Source organism: Somniosus microcephalus, chromosome 4 (assembly GCF_052327205.1).
Source record: "Somniosus microcephalus isolate GS21.2 chromosome 4, FLI_Smic_1.0, whole genome shotgun sequence".
NCBI classification, from domain to species: domain Eukaryota; kingdom Metazoa; phylum Chordata; class Chondrichthyes; order Squaliformes; family Somniosidae; genus Somniosus; species Somniosus microcephalus.
Window position 1 is genome coordinate 242,999,206 of NC_140990.1, and position 25,916 is coordinate 243,025,121.

A 25,916-nucleotide genomic window follows, 5' to 3' on the forward strand; every position below is an offset into this window, starting at 1 on the left:
GCACCTCGGCTTGCACAAACCAAGAGGCCGCCTGTTGTTCCCAGAATTGGGGGAGCTTCAAGGCCACTGCATTGGCCTCCATTACTGGCCCATTCTCTGCATTCACCACGTAAAACGATCGCGAGGATTCGGGGTCACCAATGTAGGAGTCTCTGCACTCCTAGCAAAGAATCTATAAACTCACTGGAAGTTAACAAACTGAGTTTAATGTATTAAAACTTTACAAAACAAGAAAATGCAGGAGAAGCTCTAAACAGGCCTTTTCTCTATCACTCCACACGAGGACTGGCTGGCCACGCCCTCTACCTCTGATGTCATGATGTCATCATGTTTCCCGCCGTTGGGGATGTCACATGACCCACGTGATGACGTCATCGCGTCAGATCGCGATTTTGTCAATCTAGCTCTGTTTAACCAGAGCCAACATTGAAAGGTAATAAACATGATTAAAGGCAATTATACAAGTCCCTGTGAGCGTCTATTAGTGGCTTTGCCACAATATCTTAATAGTCTTTCACTGTTAACAGTCTAACATAAACTATAACAGTCTAACATAAACCACAGAAACCCCACAGTGCAGATAGAGGCCATTTCGGCCCATCGAGCCTGCACCGACACATATCCCACCCGATCCCCGTAACCCCTACACCAACACATATCCCACCCTATCCCCGTAACCCCACGTATTTAATCCCCCTAACACTAAGGGTCAATTTATCATAGCCAATCAACCTAACCCGCACATAAACTATGACATGAAGACCGAAATTTTAATCGGGAGGTGGGTTGGAAGCAGGGGGGCTCGGAAGCAGTCGGGAAACCCAGGAGAGTGAGTTTCCTGCAGGCCCAGCCAAATTTAAAGGCAGGGCCGATTTGTATTTGAAACCTCTGTTTCCCACCCGCAGCCAGCCAGATCGAGAGGATGGCTCGCTGCAGGCATTTAGACCTGCAGCATTAAGCCGCAGAGAAGAGGGAGGGATTGGGTGGGGGCTGGAGAGTGATTGGTGGGGGGGGGGGGAGGGAGAGAATATTGGGGGCTGGGGGTTGATCAGGTGGGGGGAGGGAGATAACACTAGGGGCCGGGGGATGATTGGGACAAGGGGAGGCAGAGAACATTGCCGGCCTGGAGAACAGGGGGAAGGAGGGATGCCAGGAAGGTCTCGTGAGGGGGCTCTCCGATCACGGGGGTGGGTTAGGCAAGAACGCTGGATGTAGGAGGTAAGTGGAAAGACACTTACCTCCTGGACCCAGCAGTCCTCACCTTCCATTAGCTGTCGGGTTTCCCGAGACTTGCTGGTCGGGTTTCGCAAGTCTCGGGAAACCCGACATCAATAGTTTAATGAGAACCCACCTCCTGGAAGCGAGTTGGCTGCCCGCCCCCTGTCCCGCCTCTGTTAAAACCGGAAGTGGGCGGGTTGGAGGTAGGTTCTGGTCGGAATTCAGATTTTTAACACTTTAACCTCCCACCCGACCCCAACCCACCTGATTTTTGGTGTTAAAATTCCCCCCCAAAGAATTAATTGTGCTTTTGCATCAGTGACGTTAAATGCCTATTGTTGTTCAATTGCAACATCCTCCTCAAGGGACATTTTTATAGCAATCTGTACTTCATATTACTTTTTTGTAGAAGATTTTGGAACTGATTTTAATGCAACATCTAATTTTGTTAAATTCTATTACAGGTCCTTTCATATCATGCTACATGTCTAAAGACTGAAGTGGACAAATTTAAGGTAGGATGCACCAACGCAAATAAAGCTAAAAATATATCCTACACCATCTTGCTTATTAAACTTCCATTTCTTCAGATTATGTATTACACAGCTATGAAGCAGTCATGAGAGAATAATTCATGAAATGTTTGGCTCCCAGGGACCAAGCTATAATGAGGGAGGATTGCACCTGTGGTGAACGTGGTGGTTTTTTAAACAATATAAAATTGTAGTAATAATACACCACATGAATGGCATTTCAAACAAAAGTCTTAAGTATTTCTGGCCATTTCCAAAATGATTGGACTCCTGTTGTATAAATTATGCAGTCAGGTGCATACAAAAGGACTAACTGTACCATTAGTATTTCAGTAGTAAAATAGGGCTTTGGTTTTAAGGGTCTTGTGACAATTTTTATATGTCAGCCACCCATATATGATTTACATCAGCAACAGATAATCAGAGATGTAGCAAATCATAGGCTAGGAATGAGCATACGGTGTCACCATGAATTAGAATTGCTGGCAGATAAGTGAACAGTCTTCTTTTTCATAGCAAAAGTTCCAACAATCCATTATTGGATTTTTTTTTTCAACCACCAAAAAAACCAACCTACAAGTGAGGACCAGTGGCAGCCAGAAAACAAAAGGTCCATTGTCAGGATATGATCCTAGCAGAAGTGGACAGTTCCTGTTTCTGAATGGAACACTTCCTCTGGGTATCATTTTTGAAGAGCTCCAGCTCACCTCAAGCTGAAAAATATTAAGGACAGCACATTTATTGGCATCTAACGCGAATCTCACTATTGCTGTGCGAGTGTATTCAGCAATTAGATAGACGTGGAATAGCTCCTGATAATCTAACTGGATGAGTATATCTCTTTGGAATTCCTCCATTTACATTTGTCTATTGACGGAATGTAAAATGATTCTATTGATGTGTGACCTGTGAGTAAATTACTTGTTAATTTCAAAGAGATTACCTAAATATGCAAACCTGAGAAATGCGAGCTAGATTAATATTTGATGACCGGAATTAATAATTTATATTGTTGTGAATATTTTTCCTTTCATCTTGCAAGTTCACCTAAAAGCTTGATATCAAAAGCGTAATGTGTTAAAAGCAAGCTCATTGTTTTGTTCAATGTTGTCCTTTGCGTATTACTAAAATGCCTTATTGCTAATAGTTTAGGTTTAAGATTATATTCATACTGATAGTGTATTTCACACTAATTCAAGTCTTTGAATATTGATCAGGCCTCTTCATTAGGAAACTGGAATAGGAGTGAGTAGTGAGTGCTTTCTTGTGAGCAATCATAGTTATTTTATTCGCAATTATGCCTCAGACAAGACAAGGTAGTTCAATTTAGCTGGGAGTGTCTGCTTTACATCTGAGGTTCTGTGCATCAGTCTAGCATTGTGTTGAAACAGTATAACTTCAGCAGCTCTTACCCACGCATTTACAAGTTTACGCTGCATCATGCATTGTTAACCTGTGGGACTTATAATAAAATCTGTGATGCTTATAGCATTGCTGTGCTTTAGCCACCCAATGCCAGAGACTTACTCTGCACCTAATGCACACATCAGTGTAACCTGGAAGCAGTTTGAGTGCTTGGAGCCTGTGCATCCACTGTGCATAAGTACGATAGCAAAATACTGCAGATGTTGGAAATCCGAAATAACAACAGAAAATGCTGGAAAAACTCAGCAGGTCAGGCAACATCCGTGGAGAGAAATTTGAGTTGACGTTTCGGGTCGAACCCTTCTTCAAAACTGGAAAGAAAAGAAAATAGATCGAAGGCAGGGCTGCGATCGGACAAAAGAAGTGAAAGAAACAAAAGAGCTAGACGAGATGGTAATAGGCTGAGATTAGGTGTAAAGTGTACTGGCAGGGCAAGAGATAGCTGCCAGGTGTGAGGGAGAAACAAAAGGAAAGGTGGGGGGGGGAAAGGAGTGGAAAAATTACAAGAAAAAATGTGTAATAGGGGCCGAGGTTATGATCTGAAATTGTTGAACTCGATATTGAGTCCTCAATCTTTAAGTTATTTCAGGAAATGTGCCTGGAGCAACCGAAAATAGGTGCTTCAAGGGAGGCCAGTGCTCAACAATTTCTGAAGCTGGTGTCTTTAGAATATTTTCCTGCCATTTTCTACATTGTTTTTCTTGCGGCAGAGCTGGGTAGTTGCTGGTGATCTTTTTACTTTTGCTGCGGAGGCACAAAGTGTCTTGCATTTGTGGAATCAGCTTCTGAAAGTTGCACACCATATACAACCTCAGGTCTTTCCCTTGGGATATTTGAAGCCACATGGTATTTTTTTCCATGTTTTCAGGCTTTGGCAGAAGAGGAGGTTAAGAGGCAAGCCAGCCAGCCAGCCATGTTGGCACCTACTATGCTTATTTATAATCTGCCCTATGTTGTCATCCAGGGGAGACACTCACAGCAGAATATACACGACACCTACATGCAGGAGCAATATCCCATGGAAGCTGTAACAGATTTGGGCACCGTTCTTCAGCCAGACTAGCAAGCTACTTTACATATGCAATGGGCTCAACGATCCTGGATGCCTACTGAGCAGCTCTGACCAATGTGCTGGGTGGCGGAATGAGCGCATACACCACCCGCCATATTGGACTGTTATCCTGCAAGCATTATATAAAAAAGAAATAAGCCTCGAAATTCCTCAGGTGCTGATCCCAACAGTGATGCCAGGATTGCACCCAATGGTGTGTTTCAGTGGAGTTTGCAGCTTCAGCGGGATGGCGCCTTATTAACGTGGGTCACGCAGGCACAAGCTCTACTTGATGCACATCTCCAGCACCCACCTGCCCAAGCCTGTAGGAAGCTCTGGTGTCTGCCCATCCATACTGAGAACAGGGCCATAGGAACATAGAAACATAGAAGATAGGAGCAGGAGTAGGCCATTCGGCCCCTCGAGCCTGCTCCGCCATTCAATGAGATCATGGCTGATCATTCAAATTCAGTACCCTGTCCCTGCCTTCTCCCCATATCCCTTGATCCCTTTAGCCTTAAGAAATATATCCAACTCTTTCTTGAATATATTTAATGAACTGGCCTCCACCGCCCTCTGTGGCAGAGAATTCCACAGGTTCACCACTCTCTGGGTGAAGAAATTCCTCCTCATTTCAGTCCTAAATGTCCTACCCCTTATCCTTAGACTATGACGTCTGGCTCTGGACTCCCCGACCATCGGGAACATCCTTCCAGCATCTAGTCTGTCTAGGCCTGACAGAATTTTATAGGTTTCGATGAGATCCCCTCTCAATCTTCTAAACTCCAGTGAGTATAAGCCCAATCGACACAATCTCTCCTCATACGTCATTCCTGCCATCCCAGGTATCAGCCTGGTGAATCTTCGCTGCACTCCTTCCATGGCAGGAACGTCCTTCCTCAGATAAGGCGACCAATACTGCACACAATACTCAAGGTGTGGTCTCACCAAGGCCCTGTACAACTGCAGCAAGACATCCTTGTTCCTGTACTCGAACCCTCTTGCTACGAAGGCCAACATACCATTTGCCTTCTTAACCGCCTGCTGCACCTGCATGCTTACCTTCAGCGACTGGTGCACAAGAACACCCAGGTCTCTTTGCACTTCCCCTTCTCCCAATCTATTGCCATTCAAATAATAATGTGCCTTCCTGTTTTTGCCACCAAAGTGGATAACCTCACATTTATCCACATTATAGTGCATTTGCCATGTTTCTGCCCAATCAGCTTGTAGTGTATGTGCTTTAAGTCAGAACTACTTTTTACAGCTCCTGTATACTGTAGTACCGGCAGTGACCACACCGGTATATAAGCTGTGCGCATGCCTCTGTACCCCAGTCTAGAGATCACCCTCCTCCAGTAAAGACCTGTTATTTGTTTATGTACAGCATCCGTGTAATTATTTATCCACTGAACCATGGATCTAACAGTGGCGACGAGTGTTGATGTGAATCTACCTGCAACATAAAAAAAAAATAGTCGAGTCCAGGAACACGGGCGTCGACCGCGAGCAACCGCCCAGCAGTCAGGCAGAGATCCAACTTCGCTGAGGAGGCTGTGGCGAGCCGGGCTTGGTTTCCCAGCCACAACGAGCAGTAAGAGACCGACGACAGGTCCAGAGCAGACCCTTCCCGAGCAGCGGCGGCTGGAGCCGACCGACGGCAGAGAGAGAGAGCCGGGCAGCATCGACGGGGTAAGAAAGAGGGTGAAGAGAGCAGGGCGCAGCCGGGGGTTGATCACCGAGCGGCGTCGAGGAAAAATACTGCAAACCGGAGAGAGAGAGGGTAAGAAACAGCCGGGTTCTAGACTGAGCGACATCGACAAATATCAAGAGAAGAACGCGCAGAGCACAGTCAGGGATCACGGGCTGATCAGGGTCCGTGGGGCGAAGCAAGGGGAGATGCCATTGAGCCGCGGAGAAGCAGGGAGAGCGCGGGAGGCGCCATTGAGCCACAGAGAAGCAGGGAGAGCGCGGGAGGCGCCATTGAGCCGCGGAGAAGAAGGAAGAGCGCGGGAGACGCCATTTTGCGAAGCCGCAGCGGAGAAGACGGGCGACGCGGGAAGGAAGGAAAGCAAGGGAGACGCCATTTTGTGCCAGCGGAGAAGAAGGGGAAGCGCGGGAGGCGCCATTGGGGATAGTTAACGCACAACCAAGGATGCCGAAGAGTGGCAGTATCTCTACATTCGACAATGAAGTCGAAGATTGGGCAACATATGTGGAACGTATTGAGGTGTACTGCAGGGCGAATGAAGTGCCAGATGCTAATAAAGCACTGGTTCTGTTAAATTCCATGGGTGCAAAAACTTATGGGTTACTGCGAAATCTAATAACCCCAGAGAAGCCGGTAAACAAGAATTTTGAAAGCATAGTAGAAATCCTACAGGACCATTTAAACCCCACACCGCTGCTGATAGCAGAACGATTTAAGTTCCATAAAAGGAACCAACACAAAGACGAAAGCAATGCTGAGTACCTAACGGAACTGCGCAAGCTATCGAAATACTGCCAGTTTGGAGCGGGACTAGCAGACACGTTAAGGGACAAGTTTGTGTGTGGGCTACAAAGTGAAGGAACCCACAAACGGCTTCTATCAGAAAAGGACCTTACGCTGGACAAAGCTTTCAGTATGGCAGTATCACACGAAGCAGCCGCAAGGGGCGCTGCAGAGATACAACGGAGACCGCAAGAATATGGCACCAACGAAATGACCTATGGAACAGGGAAGTGCTATCGCTGCGGCAGAACAACACATGACCAGAAAGATTGTTGGTTCAAGGACCAAGTGTGCAGACAGTGTGGGAAAGCAGGACACATAGCAAAAGTCTGCAGGTCTGGGAAGAAAACCAACAGTAAGAAATCTCCACAGGAGAAGTACAAAAAGGTACACCAGGTGATGGACAGTGGTTCAGACGAACAGAAAAGTGACACAGACTCTGGAAGCAAGGAGCTGGGTTGTCTGAAACTACATAATGTAACCGAAATGGAGGATCACCAGACTATCTGGGTTACACTCAAGATAGACGGAGTCCAAGTAGAAATGGAATTGGACACAGGGTCCGCTCTAACAGTCATAAATCAAAGAGACTGCAAGCGGCTATTTTCACACATACCCTTGAAAGCTACAGAGATTGTCTTGAAGATGTATACGGGGCAAAAAGTCTACCCCAAAGGAAAAATAAGGGTGAAAGTGACATATAAAGGTCAGGAAATACCTAAAATGGATATATATGTATTGCCAAATGGAGGACCACCACTGCTAGGACGTGAATGGATCCGGAAGATACATTTAGATTGGCATTCCATACAGGCACTGAAGGTGGAGGCCAAAAAGGATGACGACGTCACACCTGGACGACTGTCGAAAATGCTAACTGACGCAAAAGAAATGTTCCAGGAGGGACTAGGAACACTAAAAGGAATAACAGCAACAATTAAAATAGAGGATAATGCAAGCCCAAAGTTTCTGAAGGCCAGACCAGCGGTTGAAGCAGAGCTGGAAGGGTTGGAACGGTCAGGAGTACTGTCCAAAGTGGACTGGAGTGAGTGGGCTACACCCATCGTTCCTGTAATGACGAGGTCGTTGAGTAATACGCCTGGGGAACCAAAGAAGGTCCGCATCTGTGGGGATTTTAAGGTGACAGTGAACCCAGTCCTTCACATGATGCAATATCCGCTTCCACGAATTGAGGATATTTTCGCCTCACTATCTGGTGGTAAACGCTTCACCAAAATTGATCTAGCCCAGGCGTACTTGCAAATGGAGGTAGAAGAAGCTTCGAAACATTACCTTACGATCAACACCCATAAAGGTCTCTATCAATACAACCGGCTGGTGTTTGGAGTAGCCTCGGCTCCGGCTATCTGGCAAAGGGTGATGGATCAGGTCCTGCAAGGGATTCCAGGGACCCAGTGTTATTTGGACGACATCTTGGTCACGGGCGAAAATGACGGTGATCACCTCGCTAACTTGGAGAAGGTGCTCACCAGATTAAAGGAATATGGGCTACGAGCTAATCGCCACAAGTGCGAGTTTTTCCAGAAGCAGATCTCGTATTGCGGCCACGTCATCGATGAAGAGGGGTTACATAAGTCCCCTGACAAGATTGAGGCAGTAGTCAAGGCTCCAGCACCGGAAAATGTGTCACAACTGAGGTCGTTCCTTGGGCTGGTAAACTATTACCACAAGTTCTTACCAAATTTGTCTACGGTATTACACCCGCTGAACACCCTACTGCAAACAGGGGTACCATGGAAGTGGAATGACGAACGTAGACGAGCTTTCCAGAAGTGTAAAGAATTGATCACATCAAAAGTGGTGTTGGCCCATTTCAACCCAGCACTACCAATTCGTTTGGCATGTGATGCATCACCCTACGGCATTGGAGCGGTGCTGTCGCACAAATTCCCAGACGGGTTGGAGAGGCCAGTAGCCTTTGCGTCTCGGTCACTAACCTCAGCCGAGTGCAACTACGCCCAGATTGACAGGGTGGCCCTCAGCCTAGTATGGGGAGTAAAAAAATTCAACCATTATCTGCATGGGCAGAAGTTCACCTTGCTGACTGACCACCAACCACTTGTCTCCATCTTTAATCCTAAGAAGGGCGTGCCAGTAATGACTGCACAGCGGTTACAAAGATGGTCCCTGTTTCTAGGGGCGAATCAATATGAAATAGAATATAAAGGCACGAAACAGCATGGGAACGCTGATGGGCTATCGCGCCTGCCACTGCCTATGGTGGAGGAAGCACCAGCAGTGGACCCTATCGAGATATTTTATTCGTCGATAATTGAACGATTGCCAGTAACAAACGCGGATATAGAGAAGGAGACCCGCAATGATCCAACGCTGTCACGGGTATATGAATTGACGGTGAGGGGATGGCCAACACATGGCGACTCACTGTTGCCAGCATTCTCATCCAGAAGAGAACAGCTGTCAGTATGCCAGGGGACAGTGATGTGTGGATCCAGAGTGGTGATTCCACCCAAGTTAAGGGAGAGAGTGCTAAAGGAGCAACATGAAGGTCATCTGGGGGGAGTGAAAATGAAAAGCCTTGCTAGGGCTTATGTGTGGTGGCCGGGAATCGATCAACAAATCAAAGACCTAACTAAGAGCTGCTTAGGATGCCAGAAGGTCCAAAATGCACCACCACATGCCCCTCTACACCCATGGGAGTGGCCCTCCTCTCCATGGCAACGGGTGCACATTGATTTCGCTGGTCCATTCATGGACTCAATGTTCTTAATAGCAGTGGATGCTCATTCAAAGTGGCCTGAGGTGATAAAGATGTCTTCAACCACTACAGAGAAAACGATTGCAGTCCTACGGACCATATTTGCCAGAAACGGTTTGCCAGAGCAGATCTGCTCTGATAATGGACCACAGTTTGTGTCCGACGAGTTCCAAAAATTCATGAAAAGGAATGGGGTAAGGCATTACACATCTGCCCCGTATCATCCAGCCACCAATGGATTGGCTGAGAGGTTTGTACAAACCTTTAAGAAGGCGATAAAGGCCATGTGCGACGAGGAAATTCCACTACAGCATAAGATGGACAATTTCTTATTAGCCTACCGAAACGTGACACATGCAGTTACCAACCAGACCCCGGCCATGATGTTCTTTAATCGAAGGTTGAGATCTCGTCTGGACTTGCTCAGACCAAATGTGCGAAGAAATGTTGAGGACAAACAATTCCAGCACATCAACGAGAAGCCGACAAGGAGCTTCAATGTAGGGCAACCAGTCTTGACCCGTGACTATCGAACAGAGAAGTGGCAACCCAGAACGATATGTACAAGGCAGGGGCCATTAATGTAAACAGTGGATGTCAGGGAGAACATTGTGAGACGCCACGTTGATCAGATCTTAGCGTCACAGGAAGGCATCAACCCCATGTCTCGAGTACCTGGGGATGAACCCGACATACCGGTAGCATCTACTTCAGACCCAGTAGCAGTGGAACCCGATGAACTACCTGATGAAAAGGGGTCAGAATTGCCTCTGCACCAAGAACAAGAACCTCCGGAAAGGCGCTATCCCGAAAGGGTCAGGAAGCCGCCCCTAAGACTGAATCTATAAATGGACTTTTGTTATTGAATGTACATGTAAAAATGTAATTGTTATTTGAATATTAAGGGTATTATTAATCTAAAAAGGGAGGAATTGTAGTGTATGTGCTTTAAGTCAGAACTACTTTTTACAGCTCCTGTATACTGTAGTACCGGCAGTGACCACACCGGTATATAAGCTGTGCGCATGCCTCTGTACCCCAGTCTAGAGATCACCCTCCTCCAGTAAAGACCTGTTATTTGTTTATGTACAGCATCCGTGTAATTATTTATCCACTGAACCACGGATCTAACACACCTAACCTGTCCAAATCGTACTGGAGTTTCATGACATCCCCCTTGCAGCATACCCTCCCACCCAGCTTTGTGTCGTCTGCAAATTTGGAGATATTACATCCAATTCCCTCGTCCAGATCATTAATATATATTGTGAACAGCTGGGGTCCTAGGACCGATCCTTGCAGTACCCCACTAGTCACTGCCTGCCACTTGGAAAATGACCCGTTTTTTCCAACTCTTTGCTTTCTGTCCGCCAACCAGTTCTCTATCCAAGTCAATACCTTGCCCCCAATCCCATGTGCCTTAATTTTGCACGCTAATCTCTTATGAGGGTTGTTAAGTCTGTGTGTTCTAATTGTATTTAAGATTAATTACTGACACAGACTACAAGAATAACGTTTCAACAGGTCTTTACTAGTTGGAGGTCAGGGCTATACTAACAGCAATATCACTACACAGTACTTATATACCGGTGGTCACCACCGGTATTACGTATACAGCAGCCAGAGAAAGTAGTACATCTCTTAAGGTGGAACAGGCTTAAGTTCTCTTAAGGTGGAACAGGTTACATACACCACAATCCTCCCTTTTTAGCTTAACAGTCATATCCCCATTTAACATAACATAATAACATATATACATATATAACTTCAGGTATAAACAGTTCAAAGGTTCAGTCTCTCAGGAGGCCTTCTGATTCGGGTTGGATAACGCCTTTCAGTGGTCTCTGATTCTTGTTGCTCAGGTGACTCCTCTAGTTGGTTTCCTATGTATTGGACGTCATCATCAGGTACATTCCCTGCCGAGGTAGATGCTTCAGGTTCATTAACGTCTTCCACAGTTGTCTCTGTCGCAACCATGGGTTCGACCCTTGCTCTCGATTCTACCAGTTGATCCGCATGACGCCTTATCACATTGTTACCAATATCTACTGTGTACATCAGAGGTCCTTGTCTGGCCCGAATTGTTCCGGACTGCCATTTTTCGTTTCCATAGTCCCTTGCCAACACTGGTTGTCCTACGTCGAAACTTCGAGTGGTCTTGTTATTAATATGCCGGAACTGTTTGTTTTCCACTTCCCTCCACACATTTGGTTTTAACAAGTCCAACCTGGACCGCAACCTCCTGTTATAAAACATCATGGCAGGACTTTGGTTAGTTACTGCATGAGCGGCGTTTCGATATGCCATTAGGAAATTGTCCACCTTGTGTTGTAGCGGAATCTGATCATCGTTCATGGCCTTTATTGCCTTTTTGAATGTTTGGACAAATCTCTTGGCCAACCCGTTTGTCGCCGGATGATATGGGGCAGAGGTATAATGTTTCACCCCATTCTTCTTTAAGAATTTTTGGAATTCTTCCGACACGAACTGTGGTCCGTTGTCCGAACATATCTGTTCTGGCAATCCGTTCCTTGCGAATATTGGCCTAGAAATTCAGTCGCGTTTGCGCCCACTTATTGGCTAAAGAGTGGTTTGCGCCAGAAGTTTTTTAGTGCCCGAAATTCAGTTGGTCCCTAAAATCAGCGTTAGCCGGTAGCGCTGCGCCGGCACCGATGACGTCATCGGTGTGCGCAGCGCCCCGGTTCCAACGCGATTCCGTGCCGACGGCCAAATTCAGTTGCGGCCGCCTCGCCCGTAGCGGCCGCAAACAGCGTTTGAAAAACGGGGCCTTGCAGCTCTGAGAGGCCGGCGCATAAAGGTGGAGGGGCGGGCGGCCGCTTTCCCGGCAGGCGCCTGGCCGCACCTCCCTCCCCGGACTCCTGCACCACCCCCCCGCGGCATTGGTGTCTGACTCCCGCGAGCCCGGCACTTCTCCGTGGTGCCGGGCTCATTTGCCGGGGGAATCCAGCGGCGATCTCACGGCTGCAGGCAGCTCCTCCTTAAGAGAAGGAGGAGGCCTGCAGTACCCCAGCCTGCCGCACCGCATCGGGTGCCGCAGCGGCAGCTGGACGCCTGAAATTGACTTTCATCGCCCCAAGCGAGGCGGCCAAACCCTGCAATAGCGCCCGCTCCGTCTTAGGGCGCCGCAACTGAATTTCAGGCGGGCGCTACGGGAATCCGGGCGAGCGCTAAATTTCGGGCGCTAAAGACCTGGCACGGCGATAGCGAATTTCTAGGCCATTGTTCTTAACACCGCAATTGTCTTTTCTGAAGTAGTGGTATTCATCTTGATCACTTCTGGCCATTTGGAATGTGCGTCCACCGCAATTAGGAACATGGAGTCCATGAATGGATCAGCAAAGTCAATATGTACGCGTTGCCATGGGGCTGAAGGCCATTCCCATGGGTGTAGCGGTGCGATCGGAGGTGCATTTTGCACTTTTTGGCACCCAGCGCAGCTTTTCGTCAACTCCTCTATCTGTTGGTCAATACCCGGCCACCATACATAAGCCCTAGCAAGACTTTTCATCTTAACTCCCCCCAGATGACCTTCATGCAGTTCCTTTAGAACTCTTTCCCTTAACTTGGGAGGAATAATCACTCTTGTCCCGTACATCAAAGTACCATGGCAGACGGACAGCTGGTCTCGCCTTGCCGAGAATGCCGGTAACAGAGGATCACCATGTGTTGGCCATCCCTTCACTGTCACCTCGTAGACTCGGGACAGTGTCGGGTCGTTCCTGGTTTCTCTTTCAATACTTGCATTGGTGACTGGTAAACACTCGATGATGGTCGAATGAAATAACTCAACAGGGTCAACTTTCGTCGTCTCTTCTTCTTCAGGTAGTGGCAGGCGCGACAGCCCATCAGCATTGCCATGCTGCTTTGTACCTTTGAATTCTATTTGATATTGATGTGCCCCTAGGAAAAGGGACCATCTCTGGAGTCTCTGTGCTGCCATCACTGAAACACCCTTCTTAGGGTTAAAAATGGATACCAACGGCTGATGGTCTGTCAGAAGTGTGAATTTTTGGCCCTGCAGGTAATGATTAAACTTCTTCACTCCCCATACAAGGCTGAGAGCCTCCCTATCGATCTGCGCATAGTTGCGCTCAGCGGAGGTCAATGATCTGGATGCAAACGCGACTGGCCTTTCCGTGCCATTTGGCAACTTGTGTGAGAGTACTGCCCCAATACCATATGGAGAAGCATCACAAGCCAACCGAATAGGCAGTGTCGGGTTGAAGTGAGCCAACACTTCCTCTGAGGTGATCAATTCTTTGCTTTTGCGAAATGCCTTCTTACAGTTTTCGCTCCATTCCCATGGTACCCCCTTCTGTAAAAGAGCGTTCAGCGGGTGCAGTACCGTGGATAGATTCGGCAGAAACTTATGGTAATAGTTAATCAATCCTAGAAACGACCTCAACTGAGAGACATTATCCGGAGCGGGAGCCTTTACAACTGCCTCTATCTTGTCAGGAGACTTATGAAGCCCCTCCCGGTCAATGACATGACCACAGTACGAGATCCGCTTCTGAAAGAACTCATATTTCTGCCGATTAACTCGAAGTCCATACTCTTTCAGTCTGTTGAGCACCAGTTCCAAGTTTGCGAGTTGTTCTTCATCACCATCTCCTGTAATCAGAATATCGTCCAGGTAACATTGTGTGCCTGGAATTCCCTGTAATACCTGCTCCATGGCCCTCTGCCAAATTGCTGGAGCCGATGCCACTCCAAAAACCAGCCTCTTATACCGGTACAAACCTTTATGCGTGTTGATCGTGAGGTACTGGTGTGACTCTTCTTCAACCTCCATCTGCAAGTACGCCTGCGCCAGGTCTATCTTGGTGAAGTGTTTCCCGCCAGACAACGAAGCAAAAATATCCTCAATCCGCGGAAGCGGATACTGCACCGTGTGAAGCACCGGATTAATGGTGATCTTGAAGTCTCCACAGATGCAAACCTTCCCTGGTTCTCCTGGCTTGTTGCTCGAAGGACGTTTCATAACGGGAACAATGGGCGTAGCCCACTCACTCCAATCTACCTTAGACAGTACACCTGAACGTTCTAGCGCTTCCAGTTCCGCTTCTACAGCAGGTCGTATTGCATAGGGTACCGGTCTGGCTTTGAAAAATTTTGGGTGTGCATGTTCATCAATCTTGATGTTTGCCGTAATTCCTCTCAGTGTTCCCAGTCCCTGCTGGAACACCTCTTTAGCATCATCCAATATTCTGGACAATCGTTTAGGTTTGACATCTGTTTCCCCGGAATCTACCGTTAGTGCCTTTAAGGAGTGCCAGTCCATATTCATTTTCCTAATCCACTCCCGTCCCAGTAGTGGTGGACCTCCTTCAGGTAGCACATATAAGTCCATTACTTGGCTTTCTTTGCCCTTGTGGACCACTTTTACCTCTATCTTTCCGATGGGGTACACTCTTTGCCCCGTGTATGTTTTCAATATAATCTCCGTATCCCGTAGGGGAATATGTTGGAATAACCTTTTGTAATCTTTCTTATTCATGACCATCAATGCCGATCCAGTGTCCAATTCCATCTTTACTTGGACTCCTGCTATCTGAAGAGTGACCCAAATTGTCTGGAGATCTGCATCCTTACCAACGTTGTGTACTCTTAAGCTACCCAGTTCATTACTGCTGGCGTCTGAATCTGACTTCTGATCGTTCGAACTGTTCTTTGTCACCTTGTGTACCTTTATGTATTTTCCTTGCGGTGACTTTTTGTTGCTGGTCTTCTTTCCTGACCGGCATACTTTAGCTATGTGGCCAAGCCTGCCACACGTTCTGCATTCTTGGTTTTTAAACTAACACTGGTTCTGATCGTGCGTTGTCTTTCCACAACGATAACATTTTACAGTACTCAAAACCAATTGATTTGTACTGAGTTCCGGTGACCGTAGCTGCATTACTGCCGTGCCTCTCGCTGCGGCTTCGTGTGATGCTGCCATAGTGACCGCTTTCTCAAGCGTCAGCTCATTCTCCTCGAGCAGTCGCTTTTGTGTATCTTCTTTTAATAATCCACACACAAATTTATCTCTTAGCGCAACTGTTAGCCCCGTTCCAAACTGACAGTACTTTGCTAGCTTACGCAATTCCATTAAATATTCAGCATTGCTTTCATCTTTCAGCTGCTTTCTGCTGTAAAATTTAAATCGTTCCACTAGCATCAGCGGCGTGGTGTTTAGATGATTTCTCAGGACAGTAACAATCTCCTCGAACGTCTTCTCCGCCGGTTCATCTGGTGATAAAAGGTGTTTCAATTGCCCGTATGTCTTCGCACCCATTAAGTTTAATAAAGTTAGTGCTTTCTCATCATCTGGGATTTTATTTGCTTTACAATAATTTTGTATGCGTTCTACATACGTGGCCCAATCTTCGATGTCGCTATCAAAGGTATTAATGTTCCCATGTTTAGGCATCGTTGCAATTTTTTTTTTTAGTGATTTCCCTTTTTCCAAGATGGCGGCTTCCCGCTCTTGTCTTCGTCCTCCGCCTACAAAATGGCGGTTTCCCGCGCTTGGCAGTCTTTCCCGCGCTCGCCGCCTTCACCCGCTGGCTGCAATGGCGTTTGGCGTGCCGCTGCTGCTCCCCTTTCCCAGCGGTTAGTAACTCCCCCGACGCTGTCTCCGCTTCACCGCGGCTCCCTCGGGCATTCGCGCTTCCCCGATGTCGCGCCTCGCAGCCCTTCTTGCAGCCCGGTTATTAGCACCGGCTGTGTTCGCCTTCACCGCGGCTCTCGCGCCTTCAGTCGCCCCAGACGCTGCGCCTTTTTGGCCCGAATGCGGCCCAGCCCTTATCACCGGTCGCGATCGATCTCACCGCCCTTATTCCTCCGTCTTCCCTCCCCGTCTGTACAGCCAACGCGGCCGACTTTCTGCTCGCGTCGCTGACCGGCTTACCCACCACCGAGGTAGAAGGAAGATAGCTGACTGCCGCTGATGGAGGCTTCGAGTTCAGGATATCTTCTGCACTCCGGGTTCTCAATGCCTGCCGCGCGACGTGTCTTCCAGCAGGGTGATGAGGGTGGATGCCTCTCTTCGACGCCCATTCTGTGGACGAAGCCGCCGTGGATATAAACTGCCGCAGGGTAAGAATCGGACTCGTCGCCACTGTTAAGTCTGTGTGTTCTAGTTGTATTTAAGATTAATTACTGACACAGACTACAAGAATAACGTTTCAACAGGTCTTTACTAGTTGGAGGTCAGGGCTATACTAACAGCAATATCACTACACAGTACTTATATACCGGTGGTCACCACCGGTATTACGTATACAGCAGCCAGAGAAAGTAGTACATCTCTTAAGGTGGAACAGGCTTAAGTTCTCTTAAGGTGGAACAGGTTACATACACCACAAGGGTCCTTATCGAAAGCCTTCTGAAAGTCCAAATACACCACATCCACTGGTTCTCCCTTATCCACGGCCAACTTTACCAATGGTCCTATTAGCCCTCTGAGCGAGGGGGCTGATCTTCCAAAATTAAAATAAAATATAACATTCTTCGGGGCCGCAGGCTGCATGCTTGGTCTGGGTCTCATCGGCGAGGCCTACATACGCCCTTGAATTGGCCTGCGTGTCGCCACTCACTTGGCGTACTGGCTGCCACTACTTCCCTTACAACCCGAGCAACTGCCAGCATAGGGAATCCCCGCCACAGGCTCCACCCCATGGCTGTTCATTTGCCTTGTAAGGGGCAGAAAGAAGTTCCACTCTGTACAAGGCAAAGAGGATCTTCCCAGAATCAGCTGAGAGCTACACAGAATCTTCGCCCCACATATTGCTAAGACGAATATAGGAGAAGATGTTTGCCATCAAGTGCTAGGACACTAGGCACCTTATGTCACTGTTGAACATGTAGCATTAAGGAACCTTGTGCGAGTGTCATACTTAATGCTTTTAACTTGCTACATTTAATGGTCAACATTTTGATGTGGTAACATTACGCTATCCCAGGGAGGAATATGATCATGTTTATGCATTTAGAAAGAACAAATTAGTAAAGTGCACTGCATTCTCTCTCTGTGATGGCAGGAGTAATAAAGATCTTTTGCAGGACATCATATTAAGCTGTAGCTACAAGCTTGCATACGCAGGATGTTTGAATTTCCGCTGATTTCTTGAAGTGCAAGTTGGGCCAATCAAAGCTTCCTTTGGTGCACAGTCATTGGTTACTATGCACCAGAAGTAGCTTCCACCTTTTAGAAAATTAACATGAATGTGCTGAGATTGATTTATGCAAGGCTGCATCGGAGTATATCTTTTTCTTGGAATTTAAACTTAATTTTGCTCAGTGTTTTCTTAATTTAAAGAAATTCAGACTTTTGATTAGAAGTCTGGCGGTGTAAAGCAGGGAGGAAGGCTGAGGCTGCATTAATGGCTGCTGCAGGCACCCACTAGGTAAGCAGTGTCTTTTCACAATATTATAGTTTGCTACAAATCCAGATTATCCTTGACTGAACTGATATCTGTACTAATCTGCCATTTCAAATTGAAGTGTTCTGAACACCCTGGCGCCACCTAGCGCCCACGTTCTATATAACTGACATGACCGTGATGTTTGGTGTTTGACAATTGTGAAGCAAGGGAGCATTTTTGAAGCATAAAGTTGAGGATACTGATCTCGTAAAAGGAACAAGTAGAGCCGGACAAAAGAAAAATAGGAAATACCATCCTTCCTACTTGGACTGTGGATTCACATTTACTGGTTCTGATACCGCAATGTGATCAAGTTTTTGCTCAGGATATTATGAAACCAAACAAACTAAAAGGCCAGCTGGAGACCAAACAGCCTACCCTCAAAAGATAAACCAAGAGATAAAGTTTTGGCAAGAATCTGTAAAGTCAGGGAGGAATGTTGCATGTTTTTGATCAACTCTGAATCATCACTTCACTATCATTTCCTGGTTTTGTTAGGCTATTTGACTGACATATTTAACAGGCTCAATAAACATTTCTTTTCAAGGCAAGAACTGTAATGAAAAAGTACAGAGCTTTGCCAAACAAAACTGTTTGCTATGGAGTAGCTATGTGCTGCAAGATAAATGTAACTATGTTCCCGCTCTTGACTTCTGTTATTATGGACTGCAGAATGTCAGTCCTAAATGTTCAAGATGTGATTCTGGAGCATTCGTTTCAGCTTTATGCAAAATTCAGCAAATATTTTTATGAGAAGAGGGGCAAATGAACTGCAGGATTTCACCTGGGTTCTAGAACTAGGGGTCACTATTTAAAAATAAGGGGTCACCCATTTAAGACAGAGATGAGGAGAATTTTTTTCTCACAGAGGGTCGTGAGTCTTTGGAACTCTCTTCCTCAGAGGGCAGTGGAAGCAGAGTCTTTGAATATTTTTAAGGCAGAGGTAGATAAATTCTTGGTAAGCAAAGAGGTGAAAGGTTATCGGGGGTAGGCGGGAATGTGGAGTAATCAGATCAGCCATGATCTTATTGAATGGCAGAGCAGGCTCGAGGGGCCTGCTCCTAATTCGTATGTTCGAAATCTGTTTTCAGAGGATTTCATAGCAAAGGCCTAGATTGCTGTGAGTCTAAAATTGAATTTAATTGATGGTGCTGGTCAATTTTAAAGTTATGCCTCTTGATCAGTTCTGGCTCTCAATCCCCTGAGCTATTGAAATACTTGTCCACTTTGCCTTACCATATGTGGGTGAAGTAGGATTTTCTTCACTTATTTACATCAAAAAGAAATAGGGGATGATCTGCAGTTGAAACTCTCCAAAATCAAACAGATATTCCATAAATTGTGCACTAACAAACAGGCTCATTCTAGTCAGAGATAAGGATGAGTCATCCATGTCCTTTTATGTTCAAGTTTGTTCAGTTGTACAGTACTGGCTCTGTGCAATTTATGTTGCCTTCTATCTAAAGCATTGGGGCGGATTTTGCTGTAAAAATAAGGGTGAGGCTAATGGCGCTCACCGTTATTTATGTGCAACTTTCGGCGACCGCACATGCACAGATAAACGCAGAAATCCGGAAGTTGCTGTCTGAGATGCCCTGCTCCTCCAAAAGCTTCCCTAAAACATCTCGCCATTCAAATGTGTTGAACAATGTAAAGTTGCTATACTTGCATATTTATATAGTCTAAACGTGCCAAAAAAAGTTAGGGCTTGTCCATTCCAGTCTCAGTACCCTTTTAATGGTATGGTACTGCCAAACACCTCCTTAGCACTGAAAATTAATCTTTACATGTGTGGAGTATATTCCTTCAGCTTTCAATTATTGTTGGAGGTTTTAAAAAATTTTTTAAAGGCAATTTGTTTTTATTTTTTCTTTCGGTCTCTTATCTCTCTTTTAATCCAATCATTCTTTCCTTCTCTTTATTTCACTTTATATACCCAATTTGGCATTGAATTCCAACTGACACGTTCTGATTCAGACTCTGCGCTACTTATTAATGATTCTTCAATATGATTGGTTAACACAGTTGTTTGCCCTATTCACAGGTCATAGATGCACTGCAGATGCAATCTGAAATTGACTTCACTGGAAAACAAAAATTATGCGCGGTGTAAAACAGGCTGCCGATTTGCTATTGCCCGTTTTGCGCTCCCCTGACCGTGATGCCCTCCCGACCACTGCCCCCCTCCCCCCTCCCCTCCCCCCCAGCCATTTACCGGAGTTCCGGGGACTGTTCCATCAGGTCCTCGGTGGCGGCTTCCTGCCACCTGAAATCGCATTCCTGCCTGCTGGCCAGCTAGTATTTCCTGCCAGGTTCGGACAGGCGACTGATGGGGCCTAGGCAGATGTGGTTTTCCATCTGCCTCGGCCCCCAGCCGCACAACCCCCAACTGGGAGCTAAATTCGGCCCTTTAAAAGGTTGAAACGTGGTCCTCAACTTGGTTGAATTCCACATCCTCTTCATACCACCCGTGGGACCCTTGAAATACACCCAAAGTAACAGCAATATAGAAAGGCTGCTAACAGAAATAAATATAAGGCAGTTACTGGTGAAAGAAAAAACTAAGCAAGCTAGGCCTCTGACAGCATGTATTGCTCATCCAGGGCAACATCCAGTCCCTGGTTTTTGGAAGGTTGCTGTTGGAAGCTTACATTATTTAAATATTTTTAAAGTACTGTTGGGAAAAGATTGGAGCAGTGTCAGTAGTGTTGGTCGTAGGGCTAATAAGCCATGAGTCTTTGGTAATTCTGGTCCTTTGAACTTAATTTAATTATCTACTAAACTATAACATTCATAAATCTGACTATCAAATATTAATGTAACCAGCATAAGATAGAAGATAAACTCAGTCATCAGATTCATTTGTAGTGTAGTCCAGGGGGAGCATGGTAAGCACACAAGTATTCATTACATCAAGAAAGATGTGGATTCTTGTACAGAACAGTAATACAATGGGCTACAAGAGATTTTAATGAGACAATAAATAAGTTGATAATATACAAGGCAATACATGATGCAAGAATAAACAAAATAAAATGACAGAGAAAGATATACAGACAGGAAGATAAGACGATACAGCATACAAAATACAATTCCACACAGCAATATTTAAGAGTTCTGCAGGGTGATTGCCAGCCAAGCAAAGAGAGCGTTTTCTATAAAACATTAGATCAGTATTCTCAACTGTCAGGAATGCAAGCAAAAACAAAGCAGCGTTGTTATAAGTTCAGTATCAGAACATTAGAGATTCATATATTGATCAGTCAGATACCAGTGCAACTAGAACTCAAGTGTGCTTTTTTGGCATTGTATTATTAATTTGCACCTGCTGACAACACATCATCCCAGGATTCATAAAAGGAATGCCAATTATTTCATTTCTTCTTGGTAGTACGTCTTAAAATTTCCTTTGACTCTTCAATTCTGACAGCTGGAAGCTCATGCATTTCTAACCAATTCAGTTTGCAGCACCAGAGCTTGGAATGTTTGATCCAGCACAAGCCTAAGATTTGTACTAGTTGAATGCCACTAAGCAGTACAGTAATGTCCAACAATAAATTAAGACACTTTGAATATTTATTTTAAATGTTTTTCTCAGCCAGCCAAGTAAGCAGGGAGTTTTAAACTGGAAAATCAAGAGTTCCAAACATTAGACTCAATGAACATTTGCAGTTCAGCTATTCCCCAGGAGGGATGTTCTCGGCTGCATTACTGGTTGGTGGAGGGGTAGAGAGGGCACAAGATCCTTCTTTTGTCATTCCTGTTGGATTAAACAAGGAGCATAATTGACAGTGGGGCCAATAATGTGATCTGAGCACAGTGGTGTCAGGATAGGATAGGCTTGATGGGCCAGCTAGTCTTTACCTATCCTTTTTCATATATTCGTATGACCACTACTTTTCAGAGTGCAACATGCCCCTTTGCTGCACTAAGCTGACTTTGCTGTATAATGCTAGTTCAGCTCATTTCAATGAATTTTCAACATTCCCAGCAGTTAGTGAATGACACGCTGGGGTCATGGGACAGGTTATTAAAGCAGCTCTTAAAGGAGATGCCGCTGCAAAAGTAAAAAATGGCAAAAAGCAAGATGCAAAGGCAGTACAGCACCATTGCAAGATGCAGCATCAGAGGTGTTTCTGCAGAAGGTACCATAGAGAAAGATAGATTTTTTGGAGCATCCTGGATGGAGATCATTTTTGTATTCATCGCTTGGGAAAACCAACAGGACAGAATTTTCACCCTTTATAGAAACCGCCCAAATTTAATTTCCATTGATTTTAATTTGGCATTGGAGGTAGGAGAGTACATATAGTCACAATCAGTCAATAATACTCATACTCTGGGGAAGCCTGCCACACAGTCAAACTGGAGGCTCTTTCATGGTGCTGGCTGATTTTCCAAGGGAAAGTTACTGGCCCTGGCAAACAATGCAACATGATGCAAATGTGCACTGAAAAGTTGGGAGATGTGTTAAATCCAGTCAAGACCGACTCCTGCAGATTCATTCTCCATGTTTGCACAGAATGTACCTACCATATAAAAATTCAACACAGCTGTACCCTTCACAGCCAGTGACAGAACCATTCCTGCCTTGGAAGCGGTTCCCAGTTCTGGCTGCAAGAGGGTGTATATAGTTCTAAAGCAGCCTCCTTCGGTAATCATAATCTTTGGACATATCCTGCTATGATTTTGGCTCTGTACAGATGGGTGGTAGCATAGAATGGTACCTAATTTGCATCCAAGGTGCAACTACACTGTTCATGGCACCTCCTTCATAGTACAATGGATGCTGAGAGAGATACCCACATAGGCAGCACACAATGCAATATGCAGAGCTATCAGAGGGAATACAGTTTTAAGACAATTAATGTAAATTTGTTCTTGGCAAAACAGCAAAGTAGCTAAACATCTACATGACAAAGAAGAACCAAAATAGTTTGAAAAATATACACCTCCTTGCAACAAGTCATTTTAAGCATGAGGGAAGGAACTTTCATTGTTGTGCCCATTAGGCTCAATTTCTGCAGTTCAGTTCAGGCACTCTAGCTGCAAAATGGAGCTCAGCCCCAATTACTGTATTTATTGGCTTGTTAATAAGCTCAGTACAAAACACCTGCGCAGGTTCTCTGCCAAAAGTGTTTACATATGGATTACTAGCTAGAGTGCCTGGCGGTGCCGAGGGTTTTTTGAGGGCATGTTGTTGTTGGAAGAGAGAGAGAGAGAGAGAGCGACGGGGGGAGAAGAGAGAGACTGGGGGGAGAAGAGAGAGACGGGGGGGGGAAGAGAGAGAGACTGCTGGATTTAGTTCGGGATTAGCCTGGAGAGAGAGGGGGGGAAGGAGCGCCTCAGGCCTGGCCTGATCGACCCCTGCAAAGGAAGGAAGGAAGAAGGCAAGCTCTCCCTCCCTGTCCCACCCCCTCACTCTTTCCCTCCCTCACCCACCCCCTCACTCTTTCCCTCCCTCACCCTATGTCTCTCCCTCCCCCTGTCTCTCCCTGCTTTACTCTCTCTCCCTCCCCCTCCTCTCCTCTCCCTCCCTCCCCCTCCATGGATCAGCGCCTCAGGGCCGGCCGGTGCGAGGCCTAGCGCGTGAAGCCCGGCCGGACTCATCTTAGCTCAGGTCGCGCTCCGGGCCGACGTTGACACGTGCGCTGACTCCCGCCCCGCCAGCCTTTACTAAGATGGCGGAGATGGCTACGCTTGGCTCAGTCCCGTGCCACCAGCCTTTACCAAGATGGCGGTGATTGCGGGGCGGGACGGGCGGTGCCTAGCTCGGGTGTGGCTGGCTAGGAGAGGCCGAGGCTTCGAGGCCTGCAGGTGGGGTAAGCCTCCAAGGTTGCGGCGCCCGGCGGAGGTAGCGAGTCAAGAGGAAAAAAAGAGGGTGAAAGGTAGGAAAATTAATCAGCTTAGAAAAAATATTTACAAATTAATTTACTTTTTTTAAAAACAATTTCCCCTCCACACACACAGAAAGTGGGAAAAATAAACACACAGAAAGTGGGAAAAATAAATAGTTAGGAATCAAGATGGCGGCCACTCACCTCACTCAGAAGGATTAGGCCCACCCACACACACAATGAAACGCCCCCCCGTGATGCACCGATTGGTCAACCATCAGATTAATCCCCTGTACGATTGGTCAACCATCACATCACTCAACGCTAATGAGCGGAATGTTGCCGTTTTATGAAACTTTTTTGTATACTGTCCGAACAATTTTTGTCTGACCAAAAAGTAAATACGCCTATTAGACTCCCCTAATGATAAGCTTTCTTTTGATATAACATATGTGTAGGTACGCTGCTCTATAACTTTTGATTGTATAGCCGGGACAGACAGACAGAAAGACAGACAGATAGAAAGACAAACAGACAGAAAGACAGACCAACCGTTATATATATATATATATATAGACTAGCTGGAGTGCCCGGCGGTGCCGAGGATTTTTTGAGGGCATGCTGTTGTTGGAAGAGAGAGAGAGCGACTGGGGGGAGAAGAGAGAGACGGGGGGGAAGAGAGAGAGAGAGCCTGCTGGATTTAGTTTGGGATAAGGCTGAGAGAGAGGGGGGAAGGAACGCCTCAGGCCTGGCCTGATCGACCCCTGCGAAGGAAGGAAGGAAGGAAGGAGGCGAGCTCTCCCTCCCTGTCCCACCCCCTCACTCTTTCCCTCCCTCCCCTCTCCCTCCCTGCCCCTCTCCTCACTCTCCCTCCCCCTCTCCTCTCCCTCCCTCCCCCTCTCCTCTCCCTCCCTCCCCCTCTCCTCACCCTCCCTCCTCCTCTCCTCTCCCTCCCCCTCTCCTCTCCCTCCCTCCCCCTTCCTCTTCCTCCCTCCCCCTCTCCTCTCCCTCCCTCCCCCTCTCCTCTCCCTCCCCCTCTCCTCTCCCTCCCTCTCTCCTTTCCCTCCCTCGCTCCTCTCCCTCCCTCCCCCCCTCCCCTCTCCCTCCCTCCCCCCCTCCTCTCCTTCTCCCCCTCCTCTCCCTCCCCTCTCCCTCCCTCCCTCCCCCCCCTCCTCTCCCTCCCCCTCTCCTCTCCCTCCCCTCTCTCCTCTCCCTCTCTCCTCTCCCTCCCCCCTCCTCTCCCTCCCTCCCCCTCCTCTTCCTCCCTCCCCCCTCTCCTCTCCCTCCTTGCCCCCCTCTCCTCTCCCTCCCTCCCCCCTCTCCTCTCCCTCCCTCACCCCCTCTCCTCTCCCTCCCTCACCCCCCTCTCCTCTCCCTCCTCCACCTCCGCGGATCAGCACCTCAGGGCCAGCCGGTGCGCAGCCTAGCATGTGAGGCCCGGCCGGACTCACCTTAGCTCTCTCCCTCCCTCCCCCTCTCCTCTCCCCTCCCTCCCTCCCTCCCTCTCTCCTCTCCCTCCCTCCCCCCCTCCTCTCCCTCCCTCCCCCCCTCTCCTCTCCCTCCCTCCCCCCCTCGTCTCCCTCCCTCACCCCCTCTCCTCTCCCTCCCTCCCCCTCCGTGGATCAGCGCCTCAGGGCCAGCCAGTGCGCGGCCTAGCGCGTGAATCCCGGCCAGACTCACCTTCGCTCAGGTCGCGCTCCGGGCCGACGTTGACGCGCGCGCTGACTCCTGCCCTGCCAGCCTTTACTAAGATGGCAGCTATGGCTACGCTCGGCTCAGTCCCACGCTGCCAGCCTTTACCAAGATGGCGGCGATCGTGGGGCGGGACGGGCGGTGCCTAGCTCAGGTGTGGCTGGCTAGGAGAGGCCGAGGCTTCGAGGCCTGCAGGTGGGGTAAGCCTCCAAGGTTGCGGCGCCCGGCGGAGGTAGCGAGTCAAGAGGAAAAAAAGAGGGTGAAAGGTAGGAAAATTAATCAGCTTAGAAAAAATATTTACAAATTAATTTACTTTTTTTAAAACAATTCCCCTCCACACACACAGAAAGTGGGAAAAATAAACACACAGAAAGTGGGAAAAATAAATCGTTAGGAATCAAGATGGCGGCCACTCACCTCAGCTCAGAAGGATTAGGCCCACCCACACATGCAATGAAACGCCCCCCGTGATGCACCGATTCTCTCTCTTTTCC

At 47.3% G+C, this 25,916-nt stretch overlaps 1 protein-coding gene across 1 annotated transcript in view; it reads left to right on the forward strand.

Moving 5' to 3' along the window:
• The window catches only part of pde11a (phosphodiesterase 11a), a 544,209-nt gene that overhangs the window by 316,695 nt on the left and 201,598 nt on the right, over window positions 1-25,916 (forward strand). Inside the window, exon 10 of the mRNA XM_085986089.1 lies at window positions 1,683-1,733. Coding sequence (XP_085842215.1) covers window positions 1,683-1,733 — 51 coding nt within the window. The remainder of the gene's footprint in view (window positions 1-1,682; window positions 1,734-25,916) is intronic.